Below are 22,721 nucleotides of genomic sequence, written 5' to 3'. Positions count from 1 at the left end.
GAAATGAAGGGCCCATCCATCCATCTATTCATCCATCCATCCATCCATCTACCTACCCATTACATTAGTTAAATCGATGCATCTCCACTTGTCAGATTCATATTGATATTTATATTGATATTGCTATAGATTGACCCATAAACCCACCGAGTGACGTTATGTGTGGTTTGGCTGTGTTTTGCAGAGCCCATCGTGCGGAACGGCCGTCCCCCTACCTCCCACAGTATGCACTCGTTCCTGCACCAGTACACAGGGTCCTTCAAGAAGCCCCCGCTCCGCAGACCCCACAGTGTCATCGGAGGCAGCCTCGGGTCCTTCATGGCAATGCCTCGCAATGGAAGCCGTCTGGGTGAGACTGCGTACACGCACACACACACACACACACACACACACACACACACACACACACACACACACACACACACACACAGATGACTAAAATATGACTAAATGGACTAAATATCAAACTAAATGGAATTTTATTCAAAGGACTATGACTAAAACTAAATCAAAATTTGCTGTCAAAATAAACACTGACACACACACACACACACACACACACACCTGTCGCATGCACATATAGAGATATTCACATGCATGCGCACACGTGCACGAGTGTGGCTATAACAGCACTATCGGGCACTATCATAGCATTGCACCTTGACACCTTGTGACAGCTTGCAGACGAAGTCATGGAGAAGATGGCCGTAACCCAGCCTGCAGACACACACACACATGCACGCACGCACACACACACACACACACACACACACACACACACACACACACACACACACACACACAGTGGGAAAGCAGATGGCGACTAGGAACAAACAGGAAGTGTGACACAGCACACAGCCATGAGAGTTCCGTCCTCCTGACTTGGTGTGACGCCATCCATGGCACACACACCATCACACTGCTCTCACCATGAATGATGCGCGTACACACACACACACACACACACACACACACACACACACACACACACACACACAGAGACACACACACACACACACACACACACACACACACACACACACACACACACACACACACACACACACACACACACACACACACACACACACACACACACACACACACACACAGTGTGTGGCCAATAAGCCTCCTGTCAGGTGTTATTAGTATGACTCAGCCATCCCTTATCATCCCTACCATGTTTGTTTTCACCTGCATGTGAGATAGCCTGCGCATGCGTACACATAGTTTACCCATGTGCCATTTTCCAGGGAAACAGACTTCTATATTATCAACCTTTTCTCCTAGACCTCTCATTATGACCAATTATGTGTATATGAGTGTTCTAGCCCTGCTGGGGACCAGTATCTCTTTAAAGTGGACCCTGGCCTAGTTAATAGAAGGACTTGGATCCACAACCAGGCCAGCTATATGGGACACGGTATTGTTGAACACACTGCTACACTCTGCTGCTCCTTAACTCATATACTGCCTAGAACGACTAAAACGACTTCTGTCCATAAGCCATGCCTGCCAAGAACGACTAAAACGACTTTTTAAAAAAATTAAAAAAATTAAAAATATTTTTTTTTTTTTTTTTTTTTTTTTTTTGACCCAAAGACCAATGAGATATGATTTTTCGAAGATATAGACTCCCATCCACTTCCTTGTTAACTTAAAACTTAAAAATTCTGTATCTCGGCTCCTGAGTACTTTTTTTTTTCAATGAAAAATCTTGGCGGTGTTCAAACAGGCCAGAAATAATTCTGGCAGTGAATGAGTTAAGACATTCAAACCGGGAACGCATCTGTGTAACCACTTATTTTACACTTTGGCTATTCAAAAATAGCAGATCTACAAGCTCATAGCACGGCACCGAGTGCCGCGCTATGAGCTTGTAGATCTGCTATTTTAGAAAAATCGTGAAGAATGTTGCAAATCTTTGAATATAGATGTTTTTAAAGCAAATATTATTAAAGCAAGAAACTTTCCTTCTGGTGGTCCCTGGAACAACATATTTTGAGATGGGGTCCGCAGCCAAATACATACAAATGTTGGGGGTCCTTGACATGAGAAAGATTGAGGACCACTGATATAGAAACATACGTTTTTCAGGAAACTGTTAGGATTTAGAAGACATTTTTGGAATCGGCTTCAGGTCTTAATGGGTTAAGACATGAGAGGAGGACGAAGTGACAGATGGGAAGAGACAGAAAGAAAGAAAGAAAGAAAGTTGTGTACTTTTTGAGGACTGCGGAAAGAGAGAGGAATATAAAAAATAGCTATGTAGAAGTGATGGGCAACAGAAAAGGGGGAAAAATGGGTATTCTCTCCACAAAATACAAACGTTTCCCAGGCCAGAGATGTAAAAGTAGGCTAAATAGGGGAAATGTAAAGCTAGAAGTCATGGGGGAAAAGCGTGACAAAATATAATGACGAGAGAGAACATTGTTTGTGAGGTTTTACAAAAAAGGGTGCCAGAGAAGAACGCAAGACTAGAGGAGGAAACCAAAAGAGGAAAGGGGAGAGAAAACAAAGTCTGGAGCGAAACGGGGAAGAAGATGAAATATGCTAAATATCCGTCTTCCCTTTATATAGAAAGGGAAGCCGGTGAGACATAATGAGGAAGAAGAAATGGCAGGTGAACACAAACAAAAGTTATGTTTCAGGGATTTCCAGGAAAAGAGGGGAAGCACTGATGAGAGAGATGGATGGCTGGAAGCATCAGCAACATAAAGTGAAAGAACAGTCAGTCAGAGTTGATAAGCCAGAGCTGAACCAGGTACAGTTAATGTTGCAAAGCGGAAAATTCTCCATGGGAAATGAAGTGTGGGAATTATGACCAATTTCCATTCAAGATCTTACGTTTATAATATTAAACTTATGTTTGCAGAAACAAACATTACTAGGTAGCATGTTTCTGTAACAATGTGCAGTGCTGTCCTCCATCACATGTTGAGACAATTTGCCAGCATCCCATACAAAAGAAATTCAGTAGATTTACAACCTCTGCATGTGCAGTATATTCTCCCATCACATGTGCAGAGCACACTTACACCACATGTAACGATAAATCTGAGCATCTTGCACACACTGTCTGTGCCACTATGTTGGGCTGCCTTCCCAGCTTTCTAAATCTGATAACCCCATATATTCCCATTTTATTTCTGTTCCTTCCAATTTAAGATTTCCACCTTTGAACAGTCTGAAACTTTTGCAACCCCTAGGTACAGTACACTGTAAAATCCTGAGGGTTAATTTAACTCGGAGTGTAAAGATTGAGCCGTAAGAATGAACACTTTGGATTTTAGAAATGTACTGTTCCCTATGATGTCTGATGACAGGCTCCCATACTGGAGGTGTTGAAACGCTGATAACAGGGGTGTGAACACTCATCCGTGGTTACTTGTTAACAGTCTGCGCGTTGAATGCATGCGCTTGGTTCATCAGTGTGTTCTGCCTATTAACCCATTAAGACCGGGAACGCATCTGTGTCATTTTAGATTTCTTTGGCTATTCAAAAATAGCAGATATACAAGCTCATAGCGCGGCACCGAGTGCCGTGCTACAAGCTTGTAGATCTGCTATTTTTGCAAAAATCATGTGTGGTCCCTGGAACAAAATATTTTGAGATGGTGGGGTTCAATGGCCAAATATAATTTTGCGGGTCTTTGAAAAGGTTTTGAGCACCACTGATATATAGAAACATAAGTGTTTTTAAAAAACTGTTAACTCATACACTGCCACTGACGTAATAAACGTAATTATTCCCGTTTACCAAACCTGCCACTGACGTAAAAAACGTAATTATAATTTTTTTTTTTTTTTTCTTTTTTTTTTTTTTGACCCAAAGACCAAGGAGATATGATTTTTCGAAGGAAAAGACTCCCATCCACTTCCTTGTTAACTTAAAGCTCAAAAATTCTGTATCTCAGCTCCTGAGTACTTTTTTTTTTTCAATGAAAGATCTCTGGCAGTGGGCAAACGCGGCCAGCAATAAGTCTGGCAGTGAATGAGTTAAGAGATTTAGCAGACATTTGTAGAATCCCCAGAAGCAAAGATTTGAGTTACAAATGTTCGCTTTTAAAAAAAATATATAATATATATTTTTTAATATATATTATATATAATATGATATATAAGATTTGCGCAAATGTTCACGTTTTTTTTTTTCAAAAATAGCAGATCTAAGAGCTTGTATATCTGCTATTTTTTTTTGTTGATAGCCAAAGACATCTGAAAATGACACACGGATGCGTTCTCGGTCTTAATGGTTTAAGCTCTGCCTCAACCCCCCGCTGCTTCTTGAAGGCACACAGGTAGTAGTGGTAAGTATGTAGTTTTAGTTTTATGGTCTTGGAGGAAGAGGCAGGGCAGGTTCAAGTGTTTAATCTTTGGCCTTGGGGGTGGTTAGCAGGGCCTGAGAGGGGAAACTACTGCCTGGGATGAAAGAGACAGAGAAGAGTGGGGGGTCGGACCGGCTGGTTGTAAAGTCTTGTCAGAGTGGAAAAAAGGCTCTAATTATTACCTCGTTTCCTTGCACCGAACCTTGCATCGATCTGTAAAACTTCCTTCGACTGACAAAACTTTTGACTTAGATACTGTACGTGTCTTAGAAATACGCTAACCCGTGCGGTTAGACACCCCTTGTCTCGTTATCCGGAGGTTAACGAGACGGGCAACAGCTAGCCACATGCCCTGTCAAAGTGACCCTCAGCAAAACACAGAACCCATGCTTGGAAGTCTCTCGGGGGACGTCAAGTATGCAAGCCAAATGCCTATAAATGTCAAACGTGTTCAGTGGTGTCATACAATGTTGATTTTTTGACAGCAAATTTTGATTTAGTTTTAGTCAATAGTCTTTTGAATAAAATTCCATTTAGTTTTAGTCATATTTTAGTCATCTGAAATGTTTTAGTTTTAGACTAAATATCATAAGATTATAGTCGGCTAAATCTACAGTTGATTTAGCTGACTAAAATGTATTTTGGCGGTGCCTTGATGGCGTCGTAATACCTGATTTTACACTTGGTTGCATGCTGAAAATAGCCGATCTACAAGCTCACTGCGACGCGTTGTGATCTTGTAGATCTGCTATTTTCAGAGCGCGACACCCAAGCGCAACCAAACATAAAATGACTTGTCTTTTAGTTCTACTGGATCTCTTCTCCACTAGTCCCTCCCTAACATTTTAGTCTAGTTTTTATTTGTTGACGAAATTGTCAGTATATTTAGTCTTAGTTTTAGTCATCATAGCTTAGTTTTTATTTCGTTTTCGTCTGTGAAAAAAGGTAGTCGACGGAACATTTTTCGTCCCAGTTTTAGTCGACGAAATCAACACTGGTGTCATGTTGTGCTAATGTTATCGTCTTATCGCCACTTCACCCTCCACAGACATTGTCCATGAAAACCTGAAGATGGGTTCAGACGGGGAGAGCGACCAGGCGTCGGGCACGTCCTCTGACGAGGTGCAGTCTCCCACGGGGGTGTGTCTGAGGAACAGGGTCCACCGACGCATCTCGATGGAGGTGAGAGACGCGCTGGAGGAGCGATCACAGAGCCAGTCCTCCACTCCTCGCAAGGGGCTGGTTTTCCACATTCTCTCAAGTGGCCGTGTGTTAGTGTTAGTGTGTTAGTGTGTTAGTGTGTGCGTTAGCTTGCACGCTGCCGCACATGCGGAGCTGCTTGCATGTATGCATGCATGTTTGGGCACGTGTACAATTGTATCAGGGAGGAAACATGGATATCATACGCACTCACACAAATACACATGTGACAAATTGTAAAATCCTTAATTAATTTAAAATTCATTCATTTAAAATGTTCCACTCAGAGTTAAAGCTGCAATCCAGAACTTTTTTGTGTGTGAATATTTTATATATAAAATATATATATATATATATAAAATATATATATGTGTGTGTGTGCGTGCGTGCACGCGCACACACACCAATGTATGGTAGTGTATGTTAATACAATATAACATCTGCAGTGGTTAGAGGTAGTCTCACAACTGCTCTTCTATTAAGAAATGTAGACCCTGTGTTTTTCTTGTAGGAACGCTAGTGGTTGAAGTGGTATTGCCTGAAGTTGCCAAGCTTCGTATCTCCCCTGTCCAAGTGGGCGTTCCTTCCGTCTCAGCTCACTGCTAGGAATTTGATCTCCTGCACAGGAGACCTGGGTTCAAATCCCGGCAAGGGATAATAAACTTTGTGGATTGCAGCTTTAAATGAAAACTAAGGATTTTACTGCGTTGAAAATATTGGCCGAATGTGCATTGCATACCCCCCCCCCCCCCTCTCCTCTCCACCATGCTATCTCTCTTCCCCTCTCTCTTCCATTCTTCTCCTCTCATCCTCCTTTCTTTTCCGACACTTCCCAAGTGCTGTGTGGGTCAGACGTTGGGGGAGGAGCAGGGTGAACACTGTAATAGGCTTTCACCGTCTGGGTGTCACGATCCCGATAGGAGTCCCTGCTCCTCCAGGAGAACGACCATTATCCAGAGGAGAGAAAGGAGTTAGATAAAGGGAGAAAGAAGGAGAGTGAAAGTGAGCTACTGTAGGTTCTGTGTTTATGCACCAGCACATTGGGGGGGGAGAGAGTGAGGAGAAAGACGGCATCAGCTGAGAGGCTAATCTCTCGACATGCTTAACGTGCGCGTGGAGATTCAAAAAAACAATCCTCCCCTTGGCAGAACGTCAGGGAATTTCAACATTCCGACCTGATGTATACAGACTGAGGTTTTATCAGTCGAGCCTCTGTGAACCACAAGCACAATTGCAGGGTTCATGCGAGCGTGCCCAGCAGCTTGTGGCAGCTACTGAGAGACTGTGTGTGTCTGTGTTTGTCCTCCGTGAAGAGGAACACCCAAAGAGAATGGAGAATCTAGCAGGCAATATTTACCTTATACTGACAATTATAAGATGCCATTATTTACTTGTTAATGGTCTGTGACTCTCAACTCTTTCGTTGGCCCAGATCGGCGAGATCGCATTAATCTTGGCATGATTGCTTTCTCCCCATAGATAAAGGCTACCATACCGCAAATGACCAGCTTGGACAGTTTTAATAAATCACAATAATATGTATGGATTGTGCACGGTGTGTGTGAAGTGAAGAATTCTTGCAGACTGACCGGGATCCTCACCCTGGTGGTGGGAGTCTGCCCCCTTGTGGTCTTTGAGTGTACTGTACCCTTTGAACACTCGGCTTGACAACGCATCATCTTTGCATCCGAGCGTGTCTCCTTTGGCATTCATGTGCAGACTGCCTGTACACTGACCTACTTCTCCCCAAAAGAAGAGGTGCTTGAACATCGGATGATAATCAGAAGACTATCATCTCGAAGGACACACACACACACACACACACACACACACACACACACACACACACACACACACACACACACACACACACACACACACACAGGTTTATTTGCACTTAATCTTTGTTACATAGCCACATAGCCTTGTCACATATCCATTTTGAAGGTTATAATTCCATCACTAAGTTAGGCTCTGTTGTGGGAGCTTAACGACCCAAAGCATCGTTGTGCTTGATGCCAAATCTGTGCCAAATGTCTTGTGAACGCTGCCAGTAAGCCAAGGAAGTAAATCACCCAATGTTTTAGACATATTGTCAATTGTGAACATTTTTCACATTTTTGTGAATACTTGATGCCGGTCAGATAGGTCTACAGCATAGGTTTTCAACTGATTATGAACCAGGGACCACTACCCTGACTGAGAATCAACCTGGGGACCACTGTTGTGTTGGGAGGGGGGATATGGGCGTGGTATGGGGGAAAAAGCTTAAAATTAAATAATGACTGTTAAGGCCTTAATTTAATGTGTTAATTCGAGGTGAATTAAATCAAGCCCTTAACAGTTATTATTTATTTATTTAACTGAGATATGCTAGTGGAAAAATATTGAGTACCACTGATCCATTCCTTTCCCATGGTTGCCCTTATTCTGTTCGCTTAACCTTCCATATTAAACTCATGTTAACTGATTCATTGCAACATATGTATGAGCAAGCACATGCGATTGATATGGGCACATTTCCTACTAATGATGACTCAACCAGGTAAACCGGTACAGTTTCCCTTGAAATTCTAACTCCCATTTCTGTGGAAGTTCTTGACATCCGACTTCCAAGTAACTGACAACATTGATGCGTCATCATACATCATACTGTTTCTCAACTAGTGGTCGATAAAATAAAATATAATACAAATCTTCACTTTCCTACATTACTAAATGCATGGTCAGGGACCACATGCAATACCTTCACGGACCACCAGTGGTCCACGGACCACCAGTTGAAAACCCATGGCCTACAGTATACTGTTGCCATCCAAAACATTGGATGGCGTTACACAGTATATTGTCAGGATGCGGGACACCAAGATTTGAATTATGGTGTGAACTTATTTGAATATAACCAAAACCCGTATGGTCAGCTTCATCTTTAAATAATTCCCCATTCCTTCTCCTTCATTGGCAAATGTCAACCTTCTGATTATTTTAGTCTCAAGTTAAAGGACTAGTTCACCCAAAAAAATATGTATTTTCTATCAATCACACACCCCATGAAGCCTTGGAATTCATGGAGATTTTGTTGTTTTTGTCGCATTCCTAATCCAATAATTTGATGACCGACGGAGACTCAAAGAGTCTCCTACTGACGATGACCCGGTCATCTTTTTTTTTTATCAGCCTCAGGTATGTGTCAGTCCTCCACTGATTGTCTGTCTGTTCCTTGTATGAATGTGTGCTGTAGGACCTGAACAAGCGCTTGTCTCTCCCTGCTGATATCCGCATTCCTGACGGCTACCTGGAGAAGCTGCAGCTCAGCAGCCCCCCCTTCGACCAGCCGCTCAGCCGACGCTCCCGCAGAGCCTCGTTGGTGAGTGTCAGTGGTGGAAGAAGTTCTGACAATTTTTACAGACATTTTACAGTTACACAAGTAAAAGTCTGGTGTTCAAAATTTACTTGAGTGAGAGTACAAAAGTGTTGGCATCAAAATATACTTAAAGTACCAAAAGTAAAAGTGCTCATTATGCAGTATGTCCCATTTCACAAGTTCGTCATGTATAAAAAATCTTTTGAAAATAGCCGATCTATAAGCTCACAACGCGTCGCAAGCGACACGTTGTGTGCTTGTAGATCGGCTATTTTCAAATGTATGTTTTCTAATAATAATTCAAATCTACAAAGTAACTAAAGTTTTCATATAATTGTAGTGGAATAAAAGTACAATATTTGCCCCTGAGATGTAGTGGAGTAGAAGTAAAAGTACTTGAAATACTCTCAACTAAAGTAAAAGTACCTCAAAATTGTGTGGTACTTTGGTGGTACACTGGTGAGTGTGTGTGTGTGTGCACGTTTGCGCACAAATACATATGTATGTATGTATGTGTTTTTATTACTCGTCCTTGTGGCTGCGCATGCGCACAAACACTCCTATGAGGGCGCCACCACCTTCATTGCTCTTCCGGTGTTCACATTACATCAACCCCATCTCCCTTATGCCGGTTACCATGGCAACCAGGTGAATCTGGAGTCGTGGACAATGCTCTGCTTTCAATGCATAAAACACCGGCAATAACACTGACACCGCTGTTTATTTAGAATTTTATTCATTTCCCAACATTATATGTTTGGAATATAGGTTTGGGCATACGCAAGATAAAGGATAAGACTTGAAGAATGTAATAATCATAATCATATTTTGGTCCCCACTCCTTGAGGTGTTTTTGTCACTGTATATTTGCACGTGAAATGTGTCCTCTGCATTTACGCATCTTATAAGTACGAGGAGCAGAGAACGCCATTATTATGCCAGAATATCAATGTATATATCCTCAAGACCACGTACAGCTTGACCGTCCATTTCAAACAGATGTTTATACACGCAACAGTCGTTCAGCATCAAGAGCTCAGTCACAGATGGGGAAAAAAGGTCTTCCCTGTCCTTGAAATAAACATAGTCCCGCTGTTAGGGCAGTAGTAAAGGTCCAGATGGCCAGATCCCACAGAGGGCCTTCAACCCTATTTTCTACTTGCTTATGCCCCTTTTCCTCCCTATATTTTCCTCAGTCAGAAATCGGCTTCGGAAAGCTGGAGACTTACATCAAGCTGGACAAATTGGGAGAGGTACGTAATGGATCTGAAATGTAATGGATCTGAAATGTAATTTTAACCCATTAAGACCGGGAACGCATCTGTGTCATTTGGATTTCTTTGGCTATTCATAAATAGCAGATATACAAGCTCATAGCGCGGCACCGAGTGCCGCGCTATGAGCTTGTAGATCTGCTATTTTTGAAAATCTTTTTTTTTTTTTTTTTTTCAAAAAACTTTTAGGATTTAGAAAACCTTTTAAGAATCGGACTCAGGCCTTAATGGGTTAAAGTACAACAAACGACAATCTAAAACATTGGCTTTGCTTGACCGAAGCTGGCACTTACCTATATATTGATGACTGCCATATGGTCCTTGAACTGGTTTCTGTTTTAGGCTTTGACACAAAAGTAACCCCAATTCTGTGATTTTCACATTAGTGTACACCACATTTGTGTGTGTGTGTGTGTGTGTGTGTGTGTGTGTGTGTGTGTGTGTGTGTGTGTGTGTGTGTGTGTGTGTGTGTGTGTGTGTGTGTGTGTGTGTGTGTGTGTGTGTGTGTGTGTGTGTGTGTGTGTGTGTGTGTGTGTGTGTGCGTGTGTACACAGTAGACCACTTTTGGGGACAAATATTGGACATGAAACCAGTTGATTGGGGTAGCATGTCAAATTGGGGCCAAATATGTTATTGGAATGAATGTAAGTCAATGCTGTGTGTGTTCGGTGCACAGGGGACCTATGCCACAGTGTTTAAAGGTCGCAGCAAGTTAACAGATAACCTTGTGGCACTAAAAGAGATCAGGCTGGAGCATGAGGAGGGAGCACCCTGCACCGCCATCAGAGAAGGTGAGGGTCCACTCCTCCTTCACCCTCACTCCCTTTACTAACCTTTCCATCCTCTCTTCCCCTCGTTTCCCAAATCCCTCTGTAAAAACAAAGAGAATACATCTGCACCAGTGTTGATTTCGTCGACTAAATACTTAATAAAAACAAAAAAACCTAAGCTATGATGACTAAAACTAAGACTAAATATGTTGACAATTTCGTCAACAAATAAAAACTTGACTAAAATGTCAGTGAGGGACTAGTGGAGAAGAGATCCAGTAGAACTAAAAGACGCTTGGGTGTTGCATGCTGAAAATAGCAGATCTACAAGCTCACAACGCGTCACGCTGCGACGCGTTGTGAGCTTGTAGATCGTCTATTTTCAGCATGCAACCAAGTGTAAAATCAGCCTTTAAAACGCCATCAAGACACCGCCAAAATACATTTTAGTCGACTAAATCAACTGTAGATTTAGTCAACTAAAATCTTATGATATTTAGTCGACTAAAACTAGACTAACAGTAAAACATTTCAGATGACTAAAATATGACTGAAACTAAATGGAATTTTATTCAAAAGACTATGACTAAAACTAAATCAAAATTTGCTGTCAAAATCGACACTGATCTGCACACTTGCATCAAAACAGGACTAGGGAAACAGAAACAAACCATGTCAAGGAACTTCCTCAGGCCTTTGACCGTGGTCTCTGACGTTATGATCTCTGGTCCTGGTTTTAAGCTTTAGGCTGCGTGCAGAATTCTCTTCTCTGCTCCTAAATCCTTTTTTAACATCAGTGCAGATAGAATCTCTTTTTATCTTCGTCATCAGTACAGTACAGAATAGATACTATATTCTCTTTATCATCAGATTCACTACAAATACATTCCCACTTTGTCATCAGCACAGATACTAGATTCTCTCTTTATCAACAATCCAGATAGATTATTTCTTTAACATCGTTACAGATGCAGTTAAAAGAGTGGTTCAAACCTGCTTTTTTGTTGAGAAACATTTAGAAAATCAGGCCAGGCTCTCCTAAAGGTCCCTAGATCGCGCCTTGTAACTAAGGGTGATCAGGCCTTTGCTGTCCGAGCTCCTAGTCTCTGGAATGCTCTACCCGAGACAATTTGCCTCATTGATTCCATTATATCTTTTAAATCACTCTTAAAAACCTATATGCTCTAAAGCATTCCTGTAAACAATGAAAAAGGTTTCATTACCTTTTGCTCATGGTTATTTTTTGTTTCATTTGTATTAGCTAATTTTATTTTTCACTTCTTTATTACCTTTGTGAAATTCTTGTTTTTATTGTGTATTCTGTTTGTAGGTTTGTGCAGCACTTTGTGACCCATGTCTAAAAATAGTTATTATTATTATTACAGATACAGTAGATTCTCTCTTTATCATAAGTAAAGATAGATTCTCTCTTTATCGTCAGTACAGCTAGATTCTCTCTTTATCTGACTGTCTTATCTGTTTTTCTCTCAGTGTCGTTACTGAAGGACTTGAAGCACGCCAACATAGTGACATTACATGACATAGTGCACACAGAAAAGAGCCTAACGCTTGTCTTTGAGTACCTGGTAAGTTCTTGTTGTTATGTTATCGTTGCATGACGGTCTTTGTAGTTCCCTCACCTTTCGTAGTTCTTCTAATCTACAGGGATCGGGTCTCGTTTTATGCATTTGTTCCTTCCTGTGCAGGACAAGGACCTGAAGCAGTACATGGATGACTGCGGAAACATTATGAGCATGCACAATGTCAAGGTGAGAAAGACAGGTTTTACATGTAGTCTGTTAAGCCTGAGTTATACTTAGTTGCATGTGGGTGTCACGATGTCGCAGTACGACACATTGTAAGCTTGTAGAGCAGCTATTTTCCGACACAACTAAGAATAAATCAGGCATTACTTTATTCTGTGTTCATTATGTAATTTATCATTTCTGACTAAGACTGGGCAATATTGTCAAATGCATTGAAATATGCAAGAGAGATGTCAAAAGTGTCCTTTGTTTCATTGCATCTCAGAAGTGTAACCTTATTCTTAAGGAATTAGGCTTAAAACAAAATTAAACACCAAAGCCTGTCCTGTTGATTTGCCTTGAATCTGTATTATTCAGAAATCTGATTAACCCATTCAATCCAGGAACACATCTGTGTCATTTTAAGATTTATTTGGCTATTCAAAAATAGCAGATATACAAGCATATACAATATACAGGCATGCAAAAGTGTCACTTTTCAGCTACAGTCACCTTTGTGAACCCAAATAGGGCAATTGTGTGACACCTGACCTGACCCGAAAGAAAATGTTGTCACCTTTTTCACCTCGGGGCTGTTTGCATGCCTGAATATACATAGCGTGGCACAGAGTACCCGAGCTTGTAGATCTGCAATTTATTTTTTATCGTGAAATATTTAGCAAATCTTTGAATATAAATATATATATGTGTATATATATATATATATATATATATATATATATGTGTGTATATATATATATATATATATATATATATATATATATATATATATATATATATATATATATATACACATATATACATATATATATATATATATATATTTATATTTATATATATATATATATATATATATATATATATATATATATATATATATATATATATATATGTATATGTGTGTGTTTTTTTACTCAAATCTTTGCTTCTGGGGATTCTACAAATGTCTTCTAAATCCTAACAGTTTTTTCTTTTTTTAAAAGTATGTTGCTATATACAGTATATCAGTGGTTCTCAAACTTTTTCAAGTCAAGGACCATCCAAAATGATATGTATTTGGCCACGGACCCCCATCTCCGTTCCTGGATTGAATGGGTAATTGAATGAAGAGGTACATGGAGGTGAATTTTTGGATTGCATCATTGTGGAGGCTTATAGGAAACTTGACAACACCGAGACATACTGTAGCCTACCTACGGTATATTGATATTTGGTCCATCAATACTGTGATAAAACTTGTGTGTGTGTTTAGATCTTCCTCTTCCAGATTCTGCGAGGGCTGGCGTACTGCCACAGAAGGAAGGTTCTCCACAGGGACCTGAAGCCCCAGAATCTGCTCATCAATGAGAAGGGAGAGCTCAAACTGGCTGACTTTGGTAAGCATGGCCCTCATAGAGGATGTGCCTGGCAGCATTGCAAGACTGCCTACCATATGCACCTATTTAACCCATTCAATATGGGGAATGCATCTGTGTCATTTTAGATTTGAGCTATAACCTGGCTGTTCAATTCTTTTGGGGGAAAAATCTGTGCAAATCTTTGAATATATATATATATATATATCTTTTTTTTTTTTTTTTTTTTTTTAGCGAACATTTTAACTCAAATTTTTGGTTCTGGGGATTCTACAAATGTCTTCGAAATCCGAACATTTCTTTTTTTTTTAAAGTATGTTGCTATAGTATCAGTGGTTCTCAAACTTTTTTATGTCATGGACCACCCAAAATGATATGTATTTGGCCGTGCACCCCATCTCAAAATATTTTGTACCCCCCTCCAGAAGCAAAGAAGAAAAATATATATAGTCAAAGGTTTGCACACATTTAAAAAAATAGCAGATCTACAAGCTCACAGTGCGGCACTCGGTGCTGAATATATACAGTGAATAACGGCGAGCCGCCAACATGTTTTTGTAACCTGTGCTCTTTTAGAAAAGTCCCATAATTTGTAAAAACAAAAAACATTTAGACATCACATTTCTAATTTCTCTGTGTGCAACTTGTTTCTGCCAGGTCTGGCGCGGGCTAAGTCTGTCCCAACTAAAACATACTCCAACGAGGTGGTGACGCTTTGGTATCGACCCCCTGACGTTCTCTTGGGCTCCTCAGAGTACTCGACACAGATAGACATGTGGTATGATTCTTGCAGTACTTTACACACACAGACGTGGTATCATTCTTACAGTACTCTACACACATAGTAGTGTTGATTTTTGCAGCAAATTTTGATTTAGTTTTTGTCATATTTTAGTCATCTGAAATGTTTTAGTTTTTGTCTAGTTTTAGTCGACTAAATATCATAAGATTATAGTTGACTAAATCCACAGTTGATTTAGTCGACTAAAATGTATTTTGGCGGTGCCTTGATTGCGTCGTAATGGCTGATTTTATACTTGGTTGAAAATAGCCGATCTACAAGCTCACAACGCATCGCAGCGCGACGCGTTGTGAGCTTGTAGATCTGCTATTTTCAGAGCGCAACACCTGAGAAGTTCTACTGGATCTCTTCTCCATTAGTCCCTCCTTAACATTTTAGTCTAGTTTTTATTTGTTGACAAAATCGTCAACAAATGTAGTCTTAGTTTTAGTCATCACAGCTTATTTTTTTATTCGTTTTTATTTAGTTTTCGTCAGTGAAAAAAGGTAGTCGAGGAACATTTTTCGTCATAGTTTTAGTCGACGAAATCAACACTGACACATAGACATGTGGTATGATTCTTGCAGTACTCTACACACAGACATGTGGTATCATTCTTACAGTACTCTACACACATAGACATGTGGTATGATTCTTACAGTACTCTACATAGACATGTGGTATGATCCTTAGGGCCTGTGTCCACTGAGGTGTTTTTTCCCCGGCTGAAAACGCCTCCAAATGCCAGAATTGAAAATGTTTCAGCTCTCAGCAAGCAGATAAGAATGCCACGCTGGAACGCGCAAGCGCAAAAATAAATGCTCGGCGCCTCATCATGCTGCTGGGGTTTCCAGAAACGCTGCGCTCCCTTGTAATCAATTCAAAACCTATGCTGTGCTCAGGAAAAGATGTCTTGGTGGACACGGCTCCTTACACTCTAAAACATGGATTCTCAACTCCAGTCCTGTGGGCAGACACTGCTGCTAGTTTCCTATTCTATCACGTACTGTAGCTAAATGCCTTGCACAAGGTCTAAGTTACACTTTACAAAACTTTTAGTAACAGAGCATGTCAAATGTAACCTCTTGAGCCCCAAAAGATCATTGTGCAACGAATAGCGTAAAATAGCCGACCTACGAACTTGTACGAACTCTGCTATTTTCGCTATTTTTTCAAATGTAAACTATTTTTTTTTGTTGAAAATGTCAAATGTTCTTCTATAATGACTTGCCCAAAATAGAGACCCCAGGTTGAAAGTGGTGTAGTTTCTGAATCTCGCTGGTCTCTCTGTAAGGGTATCTAGGCAACTAGGAATCTCATCTCTTCAGGATTCACATGATTCCATCATCTCTCATTGAGCTGTGAGAGTACCGTGAGTTCCCTCATTTTGGTTGCCAATCATCAATGCATCACACCGGAATGAGACGAGCAGCACCGCCGAAGTGAACAAACAAAGAAAATGAAGAACAACAACTACTTTACTTTTTGCAGTGTGTGTGACCTCGAAATGGGCATAATATGGGTTAACGAACGTGAGAACCCACATGAGAACCCGCCCGTGGACTGGCAAGAAAATCAAGCAGGTTTGATGTAGTCCAAACCACTTTCAACCTTGACCTATTTTGAGCATGTCTTTATCTTTATTAAAGTATTTTTGGACATTGGAAATACTCAAGTACAAATACCTCAAAATGTTACTTAAGTACAGTACTTTAGTAAATGTACTTAGTTACTTTCCACCACTGCTTATACATCTAGAATGAAAACCAGCAGTACTCCTGCTCCCAAGGACTGAAGTTGAGAATGTCTTCGTTAAACCTGATTTCATGTCACATCCCCATCTATCTACACAAAAATATTCCACATCCTGGCCTGGGTTGACCTGGTTATGTTGTGGGTGTGTCTGAACAGGGGAGTTGGCTGTATATTCTACGAGATGGCTGCAGGTCGGCCACTGTTCCCCGGCTCCACTGTGGAGGATGAGCTCCATCTCATATTCAGATTACTGGGTGAGTGCCTCCTACCTGACAATCTTCCAAGCACTGTTTCTCAACCAGTGGTTCAAGTACCACTAGTGGTCCATGGCGTGAAGACAGGTGGTCCATGGTAAAATAGTTAAAGATATATGTGTGGGGGGGGGAAAGCTTGCATAATGGCACTGAAAATAGCCAATCTACAATCACACAACGCATCGCACCGTGAAGCGTTGTGAGGTTGTAGATCAGCTATTTTCGGTGCTAATTATAAATCCGGCTTTAAGATTCATTAATGTTGAATATTAATCGAAAACATTTCAATTAGATAGAAATGGCTGTGTTACGCCACCTTATAAACTAAATATATACTGTATTGTTGTGGGAAGGAGGGGTGGTGTGGTCCTTGAGGATTGTTTTAATATGCTAGTGGTTCAGAGCTCAGAAAGATATTGAGAACTACCCTTTCATATTTTGTGGCAGTGCCAAAGCACTCAGGAAGTTCTAGCAGCAGAGTATCATGTTTAACCCATTAAGACCCGGAACGCATCTGTGTCTCTTTTTGATTTGAGCTAAAAAGCATTATTTTACACTTTGGCTATTCAAAAATAGCAGATCTACAAGTTCATAGCGCGGCGCTGAGTGCCGCGCTATGAGCTTGTAGATCTGCTATTTTTGAGAAATCGTGCAAATCTTTGCAAATCTTTGAAATATATATTTTTTAAAGCAAACATTTGTAACTCAAATCTTTGCTTCTGTGGGTCCCTGGAACAAAATATTTTGAGATGGGGGTCCTTGGCCAAATACATATTAATTTTGGGGTCCTTGACATGAAAAAGATTGAGAACCACTGACCTAGTAACATACGTTTTTTCAAAAAACAGTTAAGATTTAGAAGACATTTTGTAGAATCAGCCTCAGGTCTTAATGGGTTAATACCAGATTTAACACATGTTTTAACTCTAATCCAACTTCTGATTGTATCTAACCTTCTGACTCTCTCACGCTGACCCAGGCACGCCAACGGACGAAAACTGGCCAGGAATCGCCACCATCGAAGAGTTCAAATCCTACAATTTCCCCAAGTACAAACCACAGCCCTTCGTCAACCATGCTCCCAGGTGCAGTGCTGTTTGTTTGTCTTCTTTGTTGAATGTGTGCGCCAGTGTATGTTTTCTGTGCGTATGTGCGCGTGCGCGTGTGTTTGTGTGTGTGTGTGAGAACTGTGGGCAGGAAATCCTGTGGAACATTTCAGAGACAGCTCTCCACTTCCTTCCTCCCCTGAGCCACTAATTTCTCATCAGTCACCAGTACAGGCCGAATGTAATTCCTGTCCTCTCTGACTTTATCTGGCTTCCATTTTCCCCTGTTTCTCCTACAGGCTGGACACTGAAGGCACTGAGCTGCTGTTGTCATTTCTAAGAGTAAGTGTTTTTGTTTAGACTGTCCTAAATTAATAACTGCACTCCTTCACAAATTCCTCTTGCGTGTTAAAGGGCAAGACCACTTTGGTAGAGGTTTGTGTTGTGTAGTTAGTTACCTTGCCAAGATGTAACTCCAAAGGTGGACAAGAAATCAAAAATAATTGCACCATTGATTAGAAATTGATAATTCAAAATATGCTCCTCATTGACTAGCTCCATAAAGAACCTCTCACTCCGCTATACAGCTCCGAGATGAGGTTCTATGTCGTTCTCATCCAAGATCGGTGGAACGTCCGCCAAGGCTCCGCTGTTTACCCGTTTGTATACATCGTATCCCAAAACTAATGGTAGATTCCAAACCGCACGGATGTTTAAGGTTTGGTCGGGGGCATAATATTTTAGTTCGGGAGCGAAACTACCCGTTTAAATCGCTTATTTAGTCAGCCTGTGGCCATGTTTCCCATTCAACCCGGAAAACCCCCCTACGTTCGCTGCCAGTACTGCTCCCGGTTTGGCTACAATGGGAAACATGGCCACAGGCTGACTAAAGAAGCGAAAATATACGGGTAGTTTCGCTCCCGACCTAAAATATTATGCCCCCGTCCCGACCAAACCTTAAACATCCGTGCGGTTTGAATCTACCATTAGTTTTGGGATACGATGTATACAAACGGTTATTCAGCGGAGCCTTGGCGGACGTTCCACCGATTCTCGATGAGAACGACATAGAACCTCATCTCGGAGCTGTATAGCGGAGTGAGAGGTTCTTTATGGAGCTACTCATTGACTTACATTGTACCGTGAAGCGGCTCTCAAAGTCACTCTTTTAGCCCGTAATCAAACTAAAAAAAAGCTGATTCAGATAATATATAACATCACCAAACCCAGTACTGTTTTTTTTATAATTTAAATGTCAACTTCCTGTTGATTTTACTATGTGAAGATCCGGATCCGCGGATCCAGTCTGGGTTTTCTTCCTAATAAAAATGGCGAAATCAACAGGAAGTTAACATTTTTATAAAAAGAAAAAAACAGTGCTGGGTTTTGTGATGTTCTATATTGTCTGAATCAACTTTGTACACGTTCGTTTATGGGCTAAAAGAGTGACTTTGAGAGCTGTTTTGCCATACAAAGTCAATGAGGAGCATATTTAGAATTATCAATTTCTAATCACTGGAGCAATTATTTTTGATTTCTTGTACACCTTTGGAGTTACATCATGGCAAGGTAACTACACAACCCAAACCTCTACCAGTGGTCTTGCCCTTTAAACTTCTCAACATACAGATGCTATACCCATAATAGCCAGCAGGGGTCATCGTGCTGTCATTCTATTTCCAGCTTCAGTAAAACTGCAAATGTGTTGACTTGTTATCACTGCAGTGTGATTTTGAGATGATGCCAATATATAAAACATACATATGCTATTGATGGTGAACTGTTCCTTTGTGCAAACTTCTAGTATGAATCCAAGAAGAGGATTTCAGCAGAAGAGTCCATGAAGCACATGTACTTCAAGAACCTTGGCATGCGGGTGCACGCACTGCCTGAGAGTGAGTAGCATCTATGTCCATTACAGTTGAAATACAGACAATATTTATTTATCCTTAAATAAATTAAAACATTTTTTTTAAATTAAGGCATATTTGGCTTATTACCCAGGGATCCTTTTAACGTGTAATTTTTTATATATACATATATTTAAAACCTCTTATCGATGATTGATATGAAGTACATAATCAATAGTTGTAGCCCTAGATTTAAAGTTATTTGGGGAGCACACAGCTCCCAGATATTTCATGCATTATAATTTCTGACCACATCCCTGAAACTCCTCCACTGTTTTGCAGTCGTATCAAAGTGGGTCACCCGAACACACACACACACACACACACACACACACACACACACACACACACACACACACACACACACACACACACACACACACACACACACACACACACACACACACACACACACACACACACACACACTCTCACTCTCACTCTCACTCTCACTCTCTCTCACTCTCACTCTCACTCTCACTCTCACTCTCACTCTCTCTCACTCACACAAAATAATAATCACTTTGTATTATTGGGAATTGCGCTTGCAACAGGTTGCATTTTCCAGTGTGTGAGTGTGCATTTAATACTGTTTGTCTCTTGTCTGAATCTTCCGTCTCATCCAGGTAACGGCAAGATCAACAGGAGGCAGAGCATGCTCTTTTAGATGTGTGTTGCTCACTCGTGAACCAGAGGAAGAGGATAGTTTACTGACCCAACTTGGCCCTCAACTCCCTCGCCCTTCTCTCGCATGAGCCCACCTACCCTCAGACGGACCACCCCAACACAGACACACACACACACACACACACACACACACACACACACACACACACATGCACACCTTACCGTCTCTCTGCTCTGGCACTCACAAAGAGCAGGCAACTCTGCGTTTGGATTGAGGTGAAATTTACAGACTGTGTTTATTTTATTTATTGAAAGACGGGGTCGAGGTTGTATTTTTGCTGCTAAACTACTACTGTCTGTATTTAACATGCCGTACGTGTGTATATGATGTGAACTCAGACGCCCATGCACAGCCCACCGTTCGATAATGGTTATTATTGTTGTTCCTTGGACTATTCTTGATTCTTTTAGTGATGACTCTGCCGATGTTGATGTCCAAAGCTGTTATGGAAGTTGTTACCCTTCTTTGTGCTCGTTGGCGTCTTTTAGAGCCTGAATGCCTTTTTTGTTAGTTTTTTTAATATTCTAAAAGTAAAACTTTTAAGTATTTTTTGTTTTCAATGTTTTGTTTCTGATCCTCGGAGCTTCTTTCACCATGGCGTGATTGAATTTGATACCAGTTGCAACTGGAAAGGGGTACGACTGGATCCTCAAACGGAAACGGTTCCCCTGGACTCCAGAACATTCCAGAACATTTCATTTGCCCGCCTCTTGCGGAGCCCTCCTCCCAGAACTGTGCTGGGTGACAAAAAAAAACGAGGTCTTGTACTATGTAGCAGGTCATCACTAAGCACTAAGAGTCTTTTGAGAGAAGAACGGCCCTCAGGATCTTTTCAACCGACTGCATGTTTCCCCCCTTCCTGGCTAAAGCAATGGGACCACAAACAGGGGAGGGGAGGGGGAGGGGGCAAATGGGACCAAATTTGGAGGGGGGGAATAGTTTCTCCCCAGGACATTTCCGGTCTCCCTCCCGGTTGCCATGACAACAGGAAAGCTAGGATCAGGGAGGAGAGAAAACACGGGAGCTCGACAGGAAGTCATGTGACATCCCACAGGAACCCGTCAGGCTTCTCCTTTTTTTTTCTCTCCCCTCTTACCCCCCCCCCCCCCTTTACATTGCCAGGACTTCAGCGCTTTATTATATTATGCAAGCTATACTTTCTTTGTCCCCCCTTCTTTTTACACTTGGAGATCTACTGTAGCAACAGTACGACTTTGTGTGTGCATCTTCAATGATGTTTGTGGTCCCTGCATTTCCTTTCTTCTTTAAAGGGTCTGATCCGTAGCGAATCAGGGAAGTTGCAAGAGTGACTGAAGTGTATATCAGGACCCTCCTCTGTGTACAAGCATTATGGCAGAGTTTACCCACCAGTATTAAGACATTGTTCTCTGTCTGTGACCTTTGACCTCCCATGTGAATACAGTGTCAGTGTGTGGCATGTTTAGGGGCCCCGTGCTGGTCCGCCTCTCAAAGGAGTTCAAAGCAAATCGTTGTTTCACACTCTGCATCGGACCACTACTCTCTCTCTCTCTTATCTCCAGCATTTGTACACATGAAGAAAAAAAAGAGATTTCAAATTGAAATTTTAGATTTACAGTAACACGCGCGCTGTGTTGTTTTCAACTGACAGTGATTGAATATTAATATTGTAATACTGTACTTTTTTTTGAATGACTCCAGTGTATCTGGACGTGTCAGAGCTTGTGCGTGTGGGTGTGTGTGTGTGTGCAGAGAGAGTGAGTGTGACAGACGGTGAGTGTACGTGTGCCTGTTGCATGGAATGCCTGCTGTGTTGTAAACTCAGCTTCTCTGGAACACTGACGTGTGCCGTCAAAACACACACAGGTGGAAGGTTGGTGACCGTGTAACTCTTTTTACTGGAACTATTTATTTCTCATAACCATCAAAAGTAAATTTTTGTCTGTTTCATACAAAGTTCAGTGCCCGTGTCTTTCATGGTGTGAATGCATGCAAGGCTGACGAGCTTTCTCGTACGGATTTTGACCACCTAATGGTGTGTTCACACGGGCAGATTAAAAGATACAAAGATACAAAAATACACTGCATCCTTGTCGCTGTGTTGCTTTGTATCTGTGTTGCTCAACGCGGTCGTTGACGTCATCAAACATGCGGACATCGGAGCTACAGTTGTAGCTTTGTATCTCTGTATCTGGAAGTTGAACCCTGCTCAACTTGAATTTGTATCTTTGTCGCTAGAACTACAGTACAG

At 41.2% G+C, this 22,721-nt stretch overlaps 1 protein-coding gene across 1 annotated transcript in view; it reads left to right on the top strand.

Annotated features, from left to right (window-relative positions):
• The window catches only part of cdk17 (cyclin dependent kinase 17), a gene marked incomplete at its 3' end in the record, with an annotated part of 49,716 nt that extends 29,246 nt beyond the window's left edge, over positions 1–20,470 (top strand). Inside the window, exons 3-16 of the mRNA XM_084049519.1 lie at positions 185–349; positions 5,377–5,510; positions 8,770–8,895; positions 10,089–10,145; positions 10,843–10,957; positions 12,428–12,522; positions 12,643–12,705; positions 13,955–14,078; positions 14,715–14,835; positions 16,750–16,847; positions 17,827–17,932; positions 18,193–18,235; positions 19,698–19,788; positions 20,430–20,470. Of these exons, the coding sequence (XP_083905645.1) occupies positions 185–349; positions 5,377–5,510; positions 8,770–8,895; positions 10,089–10,145; positions 10,843–10,957; positions 12,428–12,522; positions 12,643–12,705; positions 13,955–14,078; positions 14,715–14,835; positions 16,750–16,847; positions 17,827–17,932; positions 18,193–18,235; positions 19,698–19,788; positions 20,430–20,470 (1,379 nt within the window). The remainder of the gene's footprint in view (positions 1–184; positions 350–5,376; positions 5,511–8,769; positions 8,896–10,088; positions 10,146–10,842; positions 10,958–12,427; positions 12,523–12,642; positions 12,706–13,954; positions 14,079–14,714; positions 14,836–16,749; positions 16,848–17,826; positions 17,933–18,192; positions 18,236–19,697; positions 19,789–20,429) is intronic.
• Between the last annotated feature and the right edge of the window lie 2,251 nt (positions 20,471–22,721).

Source organism: Gymnoscopelus microlampas (assembly GCF_963454915.1).
Source record: "Gymnoscopelus microlampas genome assembly, chromosome: 23".
In the NCBI taxonomy this organism is placed as follows: domain Eukaryota; kingdom Metazoa; phylum Chordata; class Actinopteri; order Myctophiformes; family Myctophidae; genus Gymnoscopelus; species Gymnoscopelus microlampas.
Note: the sequence above shows the minus strand (reverse complement) of the source record. Positions and strands in the feature narration are given on the sequence as shown.